Source organism: Psammomys obesus, unplaced genomic scaffold (genome assembly GCF_907164565.1).
Source record: "Psammomys obesus unplaced genomic scaffold, mPsaObe1.curated_primary_1811, whole genome shotgun sequence".
Classification (NCBI taxonomy): Eukaryota; Metazoa; Chordata; class Mammalia; order Rodentia; family Muridae; genus Psammomys; species Psammomys obesus.
Window position 1 is genome coordinate 775945 of NW_026585742.1, and position 12486 is coordinate 788430.

A 12486-nucleotide genomic window follows, 5' to 3' on the forward strand; every position below is an offset into this window, starting at 1 on the left:
CTCTCTCTGTCATTAAAAACATAGTTATTTAGTCCTGGAGATGTTTCATTTCTCAGATAGAACAGGAACTCTCAAGAGAAATATATATATTTTTGCTGTTTGCCTCACAATGGTGGTATGAGGGCTGAATACAACGACTCAGGACACATAAGTGGTAAGTGAATGGCAACAGAAACCCAGGCTGAGTTCTAGATGGCTGCAGCCATGCCTTCTGCTTCTGATGATATTACCTAGAAACCTGAACATTATTTTCTTTGACAAATATTTTACAGGATTAAATGGAAACCCTATGTCAGTGTACCAGTTAAGCACAGATTGTGATAGCATGCCTAAAATCTCACCATTACCATAGCAAGATTAAGCAAATAGACACAGTAGTTTTGATAGTATTAATTAACTACAGACCACCCACGCGTAACAGAGAAGGAGAGAGTGAACAAACAGTAAACATTACCTCCTGAAGATATTAAGTACAAGCGCCTAGGAAGGAGGGACGTGGGCAGTGGTAAACACGGAGGGTGGCAGGCAGCAGCACCTGCCCTTGATCGGGCTGACAGTGGCCAGCATGTTTCTATTACTCTCTGAATCTGTGAACTTTGTCCTCAGCGGAAGTTCTGTTTACCCTCCACATTTTGGAGCTCCCAGTGCCAGAACTGAGTGGTGCCGTGATGACTTGAAGATGCCCTTCCAGCCACTTATCACTAATATATATATCCAGTGCCTTTGTTCAAGGACCAGGCTTCTGGTTCCCGAGGGTTATTTAGGACACTTACTATAACATATTATTTGTTTTCTCACAGCAAGGTCTCCTCCTGACAGCCAAGACTGTATTTTTCTGTCATAAGTAATTATAAATGTACACCTCTAAAAAGATTCCCAATTTGAGGGGCACAATCTAGTTCAAACAGTAAATCACAGAGACATCTCTTTCCCTTGGGCAGCCACAGAGTACGAGTCAGATGTATGAGCTCTCACTCTGAATTCTCTACCCCTGAAGGAAAACGGGTGCTCCATTTCCTCCCTGGGGCAGCTGGGCAGCGGGGGAGGGGGGAGGCTGGCACTTTTGTTGGAGCAATTTATATTAGTTTCACTTTAAAAAAACTTTAGATACATTGCTGTCCATCTTCAAAATTCAACTTAGAAAATTGTTTCAGTTCTATTGGAGGTTCACTTGTCAGTCCAATTATGCACTTGAATGAACTTGAGTTTCCTCCCACCCCTGCCATTCAAACCACCAGAAAAACCTTTTGTTTGTTTCTTCGTTTTGAGACAGTGTCATGTAGTACAGTCTAGTTTGCAACCAGCTGAGAATGACTTTGAACTCCTGATCCTCTGGCCGTGCTTCAAGAGAGCTCTGATTACAGGTGTGTCCCCACACTAGGTTTTACACATGATAAGCAGATACTTTGACAACTGACTTTCATCTCTACCCCAAAGAGTCTTCCTCTTCCTTCTATCCCTGACATCCAGGGGCCCTGATCCTAACTGAAACCCAGTGGCTCCTCTTCATGACTTCACCATCAAATGGAATGCCCAGGGGATTTTCATTTCATTTCCCACCAATGTTTGCACTGTTGGTAGGTATGTCATGGCCTCACCTCAGTGAAAGGGCTGCATCTCTGCTCCAAGGAAAATGTGTCTAGGCAAAGTCATTTCACAATGGGCTCACACAGTGATACAGAGAAATGCAATGGTGTGTGTGTGTGCGTGTGTGTGTGTGTGTGTGTATGCGTGCGCTCGCGTGTACATGTGTGTGTGGGAATGCCACAGAGAGTGCTGATTTATGCAAGCCAAGATGGCACAGCCCCATCACTTGCGGTGTCTCCTGATGGGATCAAGAAACAGCACCCAGGGGATGTATGAGGCTGCTGGTGCGGCGTGGCAGGCTGCCTTGCAACAAACATCCTTAAGTAGGTGGGAGAACATTCTGAAACAATGAGTAGAAATATAGTACAGCAAGCACATGAGCCAGTGACACTTCAGTATCATACCTCCTGTACCGTGTGTGATTATATGTGATATACTCTTTTTGTTTGTTTTTTAAGACAGGGTTTTTCTGTGTAGCATTGGCTGTTCTAGAACTCGCTCTGTAGACCAAGGTGGCCTTGAACTCACAGATATCTGCCTGCCCCCACCTCCGAGTGCTGGGTTTAAAGGCGTGTGCCACCACCACCCAGCCTGCATGTGCTATCCTTTTAACCACTGCTGGTCCAGAATATTTACACTATAGTAACCCACAAACTCATGGGTAATGAGTCTTGCTATGATGTTATAATGGCTGTGATGACAGGACGCCAGGAAGTAGGAATTTCCCAGTTCTATTATAATCTTTTTGGACAGGTGTCATATGTGTGAGGTCCAGTCCTGACCAAAACATCACATAGTGCATGGCTGTATCCCAGTGTCCCAAGAGGCTGGGGCTGCTTTATTCTGACACCACCCACTAGCATTTGATAGCCACCATGCTAAGTGATTCAAATATTGTACCTCACTGAATCTTTACGAGCGTGGGCAGGCACCGTAGAGGTGGCAACTAAAACTCACAGTGGTAAGTGGTACAGCTGGAAATCAGATGGGGGCTGATGAAGACATCACTGTGTGCTGCCCTGGGGTGAGCCTTCAGAAGGACGGAGTTCTCTGTAACCTAGTTCGTACAGGACTGCTTAAAAGGGGAGGCACAGGTGGTCTCGGTTTGCATTGCTAGCCTGGATGGCCAGTATGAAGGCGGAGGTGTCTCAGAGTGGCTGATCTCTCTCTGTAGCAAGTGACCTTATCTTTTTACACACAGCTTTTCTTGCATTCCTACCTTGCCCACTCAAACTTGCAGAGGACTCCTGAGGCTGCTCCGCCGGCTGCTGACTGGGAGGGACAATCGGTGGGCTCAGCATGTTCAACCAGTCTCTAAAGAGAAGAGAGAGCGAGTGAGCAACACAGCTGCAGCCCCATACATCGTGTTCTCCCTTGGTTTTCACTTCTCTGGGGTTGACAAAGGAACACGCTATCTTCCTTCACGTTTCAGTAAGAAAAATGTTGAGAAATTAATACTCAGTTTTGTGAAGAGGTCAATAAGGAGTTGATCATTTAACCAATGAGTTGCTTGATTAAAACCATAACCTTGAATTAATTTCTCTTCATACTTGTTGGTTATCCTGAGAATGTACATACAAATAATATTATACAGACTAATATTTAGTATAATGTTTAGTATATAAATATATAAATAAATATATATATATGCGAAAAAAGAGACTATGAGTCTGGAAGAGAGCAAGGAGAGGTATATGGAAGGGATTGGAGGTAGGTAGGGAAGAGGGAAATGAGTAATTACACTATAACCCTAAAAAATAAATGATAAAAATTTATTATTATTGCCATGAAAATGTAGTGTATCTACTTTTTAACAAAATTATTTGTGGGCATATGTTGCACATGTGGAGATGGGAGAGCAACTTATGGGAGTCAGTTCTCTTCTTCCCTCCACGGGTCCCAGGTCTCCAGTCCTCAGGCTTGGCGGCAAGGAACTTTAGCCACTGAGACATTCAGCGCCCTGTACACACGTTTTTCCTATTAGGGAGGCTACGTCAGCAAATCAGCAGAGATGATGCCCTTTCTGATCTGGGTTGAGAAAGTGTGTTCTGGATGACAGTGTTCTCCGCGTGAGCCGAGCAGATATTAGCCTGAGCTCTAGTGTGGAGCCACCTTTACTGTCCTGCTTCTTCCTGTCTCAGTCTCCTGTCCCCCTACTAGATACCTCATGGGTTCAGTTCAGCTGGTGCTATCTTGAAGGCATGAGCCCAATGTTTCTCATCCCTAAACCTGCACCTAAGCTCCTCAGCTGCTTAGGTAGGAGGGGCCAGGGAATGGAAAGGATTTTCCAATGTGAGTCCTATATGTTGCATGGATATTAGCAACCATATCGTTTACTCCTTTCTTCTGAACAGGACATGTTCTTTTTTTTAATTAAATTTTTATTTTTTTATATTAATTACAGTTTATTCACTTTGTATCCCAGATGTAGCCCCCTCTCTCATTCCCTCCCAATCCCACTCTCCCTCCCTCATCTCCTCCCAAGCCCCTTTCCAAGTCCACTGATAGGGGAGGTCCTCCTCTCCTTCCATCTGACCCTAGCTTATCCGGCAGGACCATGTTCTTATGATAATATTTTCTTCCTAAATTCTGTGTTTCATACTTTCTTTACAATAGGAAGCAGTTCTAACCAGAACTGAAGAATGCCAGTTCTTAGGTCGCCACCAGCTCCATTCTCCCTACAGAGCTTAGCCAGGTCACTTAATGCCGTTGTTCTGGACCTGTACAAAGGATGTCTTTGAACACTGGGCCAGTGACTTGACGCTATTCCTTCTATGCTGTAGGGGTGTGGGCAACATAGGCTCTTCATTAAGATTTTTAAAACCACTTCATTACATTTATTATCAATTGGTCAGAGCTTTGCTTACAGAATTAGGTAAACCCCGTTTGGCACGGCTCTGGGTTCGGAGTCATCCCTCAGTAAGTTTTGCTTACAACACTCTGATCAAGGAAGCCCATGCGTGGCCTGACCTACGGTGGTAAACCAGGGCGGCCTTGCTGTAGTTGAAGCAGTAAGAGATGGCTGAGGCTCACCAGAGCATTACACAGCTCAGCACTCACCGTACACAGCAGAGGTCTTCCCTTCTGCAAGCCCCTCATCCTTTCAGTATTCAAGCATTTTAACCTAAAATTACTCAGTTCCCACTTGTAATATTTTAGAGACTTTCAATCACTGCTTACAGTTATCCCCAGATTATGGTTACTGAAATAAGCGAGGTGAACATGCTGTGTAATTGAATTTCATAATAACACATTAAGAACATCAGAAAGGATTTGTCACAGACATTCAAGCTAATGGGACATTTTCTGATAAGTACCTTTTATTTAGTCCATTTAATTACAGCAGAACTAAAATTTCCTGTACTTTAGAAAATCATGAGGTCATATACAAATTACCAGCCCGGGGACCTCATTTCTTAATAAGAATATTGAAAAGGCAGGTGAGCAGGAGAAAAGAATGATGTCATCTGAAGACCCTCTTCCTGTTTTTCACTGGGAACTCTACACAGCCTGGGGAAGAAACTCAGGCAATGCAAATGGTGGTCCTGGTTTGAATGTAAAGCCAATGACTTGATGTTATTCCTTCCCCGTTGTAGGTGTGGCAATAGAAACCATTTTATTTTATTTATTTTTAATCAATTGGTTGGTCAACCAGAAGTTATAAACTATGGTCCATGGACCAAGTGTATCTCACGGTCTATATTTATATAGTATGCAAACTAATCTAGCCATCTATATTTTAAATGGTTAAGTGACTATGATGTTTCATAGCATCTGAGAATTATATGACCTTCAAAATGCAGTGTCCACAAATGATTGGATCACTGCCACATGTCTGCATTCCAGTAATATCTATGGCTACTTTTGTCTACTACCGCAGGGTTAAGTGTTCATTACCTGGCTCTTTACTGGAAACTTTTGATGCCATTCATCTCTAACCAGAAACTAGTACTGATTCTTACACTAATCCAGTACCATGTGCTCATTCTCCTCTTTATTTTTTTAATAGTAACTCCTTTCAGACAGCAAGCAACCTACTCCTCAGGGTACTGGATGATAAACACATGCAAAGGAGTTTCTAAAATGCTAAGTAAAACAAACAAAGAAACCATGTGAAAACAGAAACAAAACAACACAAGCATGCCAGTTTATTACACACTGCTCTTTATAGTTCTATACTTTCAGGGTTTTTCCCCTTTAGTTAAAATATCATGCTCAAACTTTTCTTGGATTAGCCTCCCCTGGCCCTCTTCAGTGTGGCTATATTATTTACATTAAGCAGAACTGTCTGCTCCTGCCCATACTATATTTTCAGGATTTCCTCCTCCATTTTCCCTGACTTATATTATTTTAAAGAATTGTTGTTGAATAATAAAACATTAACAGTCAAAAAATCAAAAGGCACAGAACAATATGTTTAGATAAAGTCAGACTGTCCCATCCATCCCTGTGGACCCCCCTCTTTGAATTATCCCCACCTGCACCATGAAGAGTACTGTTTTACTTGTAAAAGCCCACATATATCTTTCCCCTCTTTTAAAAATTTTTGAGATTGTAATTTATTACAACATATTTTGCTTCCCTTTCTTCCCTTCAAATCCTCCCACATACCCTTCCACTCTCCTTCAAACTCAGGGCTTTTATTTTCCTTACTGTAACTGCATGCATGTATGTATATCTACAAACATACATAGTAGTTTAAAAAGATTCCCTGTTTCCAGAGCTCTTCTTCAGGCTTTGTTACAGCTGCATAACGCATCATCATGTGGATTTACTGCCATTTATTTCAGCCCTGTCCGACATCTGGGCATGTTCCCAGTACTTCTAGCTGTAATGAGCACTGAGGTACATTCCTACAAGTGAGATTCTGGGAACAAAAGGCACACTTGGTATTGCTAGAGCCTGACATAAGGGGCAATTGTGAGATATTGACAATTCCCTCAGCACCTATCTGCTCTGTCATCAGCAATGTGCAAGAGTGACAGTTTCTGCAGAGCAAAAGCTACAAGGACATTGTGTTCAGTTTATAAATTCTTCCCAGCCTTAGCCAAGAAAACCTCTCTCATAGGGTAGTTTTGATTTGATTTGTCTCAATTTTTAGCATAAGTGGACTTGGTTGCATTTTCATGTTTAAGGCCATGTAAGAAATATACACACGTGTATACATAGATATGCATGTGGTTGTATATATATGTGTGTTATGTATATGTGTGTGTGTGTGTGTGTATCAATTTACCTATACATTCATGTCTTTTTCATCTTGTATCAGAGATTCTCTATGTTTGTTTGGCCATTTGTTTAGGTTTTTTTCCACTATGTAAATGTTTTTTTTTTTTTTTTTATGTAGTCAAATATATCGGCCATTGAATATTTAGAGTCATAGTTAGAAAACTTTGCCCTACAACCATATTTCATAGAAGTTTATCCGTGTTTTCTTTCCATCATTTGCCTGGCTTCATTTTTAAATTTAGATTTCTGATCCATTTGGAGTTTATTCTGGCACACCGTGTGGGGGCTATTCTGGTGTAAAGTACAAATAACATTAGTTTTCTCAATGACTAAGATTCTTCTGACAATTCGTACTATTTTAACACTGATTTAGAGTACATGTGTGGTAGTTTGAATGAGATGCCCTGCATAGGCATTTAAATACTTGGTCCTCAGTTAGTGCCACTTTCTGGAGAGGTTTAGGAGGTGTGGTCTTGCTGAAGAAAGTATGTCACTGAGGGTGGGTTTGAGAATTTAAAGACTCTCACCATTCTGAATTTGCCTTTTCTTCTTTCTGTTTGTGGTCTGAGATACAGGTGTTCAGTTCTTAGCTGCTGCTCCAGGCTCCATGCCTGCCTGCTATTACCACAGTGAGGGTGGTGGACTCTGATGCCTCTGGAACTGTAAGCCCCAAATAAACCCTTCCTTCTAAAAGTTGCCTTGATCATGAAGTTTTATCAAAGCAATAGAATAATAACTAATATATAAAGCAATTAAAATTTTAATTAAGGGAGGAGATGAGGGAGAAAGGTGGAATTGGGAGGGGATGAGGGGGGGTTACAGCTGGGATACAAAGTGAATAAACTGTAATTTATAAAAAAATTGAAAAATATACAAAAAACAAAAATTAAAAAAGTTCAATTAAATTAACTCTTTTGTTTGGCTTTTTCCTGGGCAAGCTATTTACAAACTATAATTTTAATAGAGGTTTGCATGTTAACTAAACCTGGGCTAAAGAAAGCCAACCAGGACTTTTTTCTTGCAATGCCTTGTAGAATCTTTAAAATGCCATGTATCTCCCAACCAGGACTTTTTTCTTGCAATGCCTTGTAGAATCTTTAAAATGCCATGTATCTCCCAAGTGGAAAACAGAGGATGTACGCCTTTTATAACCCAGAACTGCTGTATCTCTTGGGACCACACAGCACACTGTGAGACGTGCTAGTCCCGCTTATGCCATTTTTTTTTTTTTATTTTACTAAGTCTTTCCTTCTCCTCCTTTCCTCCCTTTTAATACGGGGATCAAACCCAATCTAGTGCTCTGTACATTCTACTCTAGTCTCTACCACTGAGTTATAACCTAAGTCTTAAAAAAACCCAATACTTTATATATTCTTAATAGTATAATTTTTTTTAAGAGCATTCCTTTTCTTTTGGTCACTTGTTCAATAGCGGCCAGTGGTCCAGCAATTGTACATTACACATTTACCTCTTCGTATGTGTTTAGTGCTAATCCATTATCTTGACTCACGGTCAACTCCTTTAAACGTTCACACTTTCCCCTATGCAAGCAAAACACTCACAAGAAATGGGGACTTCCAGCCCAGTTCTTTTATAAGCTGTCATACAGCTTAGCTCCTTGCCAACTTGACACAATCTGGGGTCACCTGGGAAGAGGGAACCTCAACTGAGTAATTAGCTCTATTGGACTAGTGTATGGGTCATGTTCTTGATCAATGATTGATGTGGGAGGGCTCAGACCACTGTGGGCGGTGCCATCACTAGGCAGGCAGTCCTGGGTTGAAATAAGAAACTGTATTGACCAAGCCATGGTGGCAAGCCATGGAGAGCAAGCCAGTAAGCAACTTTTCTTGATGGTTCCTGCTTGTAGGGCTTTAATGACTGGTGTGGGAGGGTGCAGCCTATTGTGGGTGCTGCCCACCCCTGGGCATGTGGTCTTGGATGTAGAAGGAAGCAGGTTGAGCAAGCTGTAGGGAGTAAGCCAGCTAGCAGCTATCCTCTATGGTCTCTGCTTCAGTTCCTGCCTTGACTTCTCTCAAGGATGGCCATTGATCTAGACGTGTGAGCTAAAAAAAAACACTTATTCCCAAGTGAGCTTTGGTCAGTGTTTTATGGCAGCAACAGAAAGTAACCAGGACAGGTGCCTATCAGCCATTTACTTGAGCTTCTCACCCTAGACACACAGGTTCCGGAATCCTTTCTTGTTCTTTGTCAGCCACTCTCACAGCTGTCCTGTTGTCAATAGTCTGGTGTTTCCTCAGCTCTGACCGACTCTTACCCTATACTGAAAGGCCTCTGCTCGTTGGTCAGAAAGCATCCCTTTCCATCACACGTGCTCTCTGAGCACACCCACAAAGCTTCTTCTCCCTCCTGTTGCTCCTGAGGATTCAGTCAGACTTCCCAACACATCTGCCTTTTGAAACACAAGAGAGCTTCTGGCCCCACGTGTAAATGCTGAGGATATTTTATTTACGAGTCAAGATAGTGGACTCATTTTAAATACTACACACAAAAATACAGTGCAAAGGGGGAATGAAAACTATCTTGTGAATTTAATAAGGCAAGGGACCTTAAAGTTTTGGTAAAAAAGTACTTAAAAATTTATTCAATCTAACCCATGTGCTAGACAGTGGACATTATTTGAGTAGAGCTGAATCAGATATTGGTAGAACTGAAGACAACATTATCAGTTAAGACAGACTGTGATTTTGGTTGAGAAATAACTAATTGTGTGAAATTTTTGCTGTGCAAGCATAAGGATCTGAATCTGAATCCCTGGGTCTGGGAGCACGCACCTGTAATTCCAATGCTCCCATAGAGAGATGGGAGGTGGAGACAGAAAATTCCCAGACACTCACAGGCTCCAAAGCATGGTGCACAGAGTGGTGGACAACAACAGCAGACCTCGTCTCAAACAAGGTGGAAAGCCAGGATCAGCACCCGATGACGTCCTCTGACTCCATGGCATTCTCGTACACACACACCATATGAACACAAGGTAGCTTATCTCTTTGAGTATGGTTACCGGCTGAATTCCAGGCCCTGGAACTGCAGGATACACTGTTTTGGGTTCCTGCCCTGACAGTGTCATGGTTCAATGGGGGAAGCATTCTAGTGGACAGAAAGTGACTACAGGAAAGGGACTTTTCCTGATCAGCTAATCTGTGCGTGTCCTTAAAGGGGGCCCTTGCAGTGAAGCATTTAGGTGGCTACTTAGGGGAGTACTTATTCAGAGACATCAAATTCAACATTACGGGGGTGCTCAGATGCCTGCTACCATCAATCTCTGGGCAGAGGAACCCATCTGATAAAATACTTCTCACTGAAGCTCCATCAAGAACTTGGCAGTCTGCAGCAACACCTGCCTAATACTTAGTGACATCCATTTGTTACCAAGGACTAATTTTTAATTCATTGAAAGAAAACTGGACTCTGAAAGTCTTCTCTGGTCATAGAAGAGAGTGGGGAAAAGACTGTTAAATATCTTACTTTAGGAGAACTTCAGTTTCTTCTAAAAACTGGCCTGGTTTTCTAGTAAAATATACATAGACTGAAAATTTCCAGTTCAGGAGGTCAGAGGCTGCTCTTGTGTGTCCACCATGTATTTCTGGATCCCAAAGAAAGAACTGTACTACAGGTCTCCTGGAGATGATGGCTCAGGTTGTTCTGGGAAGCTTTGAAAGTGTATGAGTGAGCCACATATCCACCTTTCTTTCCATGTCTGTTGTGCTGTGAAAAACAACCAGAAGGGTAGCTGAGCTGGGTTCCCACTGGGCCTTGTAAAGAGACTGGGCAGAATGTGACCTGTAAGCTGTGTTTACTGGCTTCTATCTTAGAGGAAGGAACCGTGAAATGGAAACTTCTCAAGCCTCTGTCAAAGATTTCTGCCACATTTGAGTTCACCTCGTCATGGACTCTGCTCCATCACTGAAGTCCAGGCAACCGTCTTGCTTCATGCTCTCTGCAGCGCCAGTCCCTCAGCTCCACAGGCATTCACTCTAGGGGCCTCACTTCTGTGCAGTCCACACCGTACCTGAAATGGTGATTTGATACATTCCCCTCCTACTTAACAGCAGTCGATGTCACTGGGAAGTCACTGTATTGGGAGAAAGCACAGTCCCTACCCTGGCCTTTGACACTCTGCCTTAACAGGTCTAGGTCCTCTTCCTACTTGCCTTCCCTCTAGCCACACTGCTCTCTCTTCTCACTTCCCACCATGTTCTTTTCTGTGACAGGGCATTAGCTGTTCTCCTCCCTTGGGCTGATGAATTCCTTCCCAGCCTCTGGATGATGGCTCAGGCATTACATTTTCTGAGAAGATATTTGTGACATTCTCTCTTAAATTCAGCTGGATTCTTTTTCTATTTCTCACAAAGCAACTGAGCTCTCAGCACCATAAGGCATTGCTGCTTATGGTGGAGGTAGTTCTCCACTGGTTATGCCATGTTCTGTGACAGAGGTAGCTCTCCACTGGTGATAACATGTTCTGTGACAGAGGTAGCTCTCCACTGGTTATGATATGTTATGTGGTAAAGGTAGCTCTCCACTGTTTATATTTTATGTGATGGAGGTAGTTCTGCTCTGGTGATATGTTATGTGATGGAGGTAGCTCTCCTCTGGTGATGTGTTATGTGATGGAGGTAGCTTTTCACTGGCTCTAACCAGCACCTAACAGACTGCTGCAGAACAGTACCCTCAGTATCTATTAAATACAAGGCTATCAAAAGCCCAGAATATGGTGTGTGCCTCAGTTAAGTTGAGATAAAGTCTTTATACACATTATGAGGTACATTGGTGAGGCAATGTACATGTATAATGCTTAATAATCAAGGGTAATCATAGTAATACTCAGGGTAATAATAATTCTCTTCTTACATGCTGGAGCTTTTGTATTTAGCCATTTTGAAATGTATAATAGATTACTTACAGCTATAGTAACTCTACTGTGCTAAAGAAGAGCAAAATGTAACTCATTTAGTTCATGCAGTGGCGTCTCCTTCTAAACTCCTTCTTTCTCCTTCTGCCCCTCTTTTCCTGTCTTTTTTGCCCTGTGTCCAAAATTTCATTCTTCTTTCTTAAAAAAAAAAACTGACTAAATTCTTCCCACAAATGAATGAGAGCATATGTATTTATTTTTCTGTCTGTCTTATTACATTCAACATGATGATCTAAATTTCATCCACATTGCCACGGCATTTCATTCTCCCCACCCTTCACATGTGTGCATGCATGTGCGCTTGAATGCATGCATTTATTTAAGTCAGAGGACAGTACCAGTGTCACTCATTAGGAGCCAGCTATCTCTCTTTTTGACACATCTTTCACTGGCCGGGGGCTTGCCAAGTAGGTAGGCTGGCTAGCCACTGAGCCAGCCCCTAGGATCTGCTTGTCTCTGCATCCCCAGCACTGGCGTTGCAAGCATGCATCTGTGCAAGCCACAGGAGAAGAGCAGTCAGCAGTCCTACTTCTCTATAAGACTATGAAACATCAATGACCAGAACCAGAAAGAAAGCCCCAGTGGTGTAACAGTGGCCATCTTATCTGGAGGGTAATCATCAACTGTCTAATTGGATTCAAGGTTGCTCAACAGGAGGGAAGTCACAGTTGTAAACCTAGCCGACCACTGGTGGCTGGAGAGGTCACAGGCCTGGGAGAACTTAGGACATTTTC

At 42.5% G+C, this 12486-nt stretch overlaps 1 protein-coding gene across 2 annotated transcripts in view; it reads right to left on the reverse strand.

Moving 5' to 3' along the window:
• Positions 1-12486, reverse strand: part of Cfap20dc (CFAP20 domain containing) — a 237699-nt gene that overhangs the window by 12767 nt on the left and 212446 nt on the right. For both annotated transcript variants that reach the window (XM_055599102.1, XM_055599101.1), the window contains exon 15: positions 2807-2901. In XM_055599102.1, the coding sequence (XP_055455077.1) occupies positions 2807-2901 (95 nt within the window). The remainder of the gene's footprint in view (positions 1-2806; positions 2902-12486) is intronic.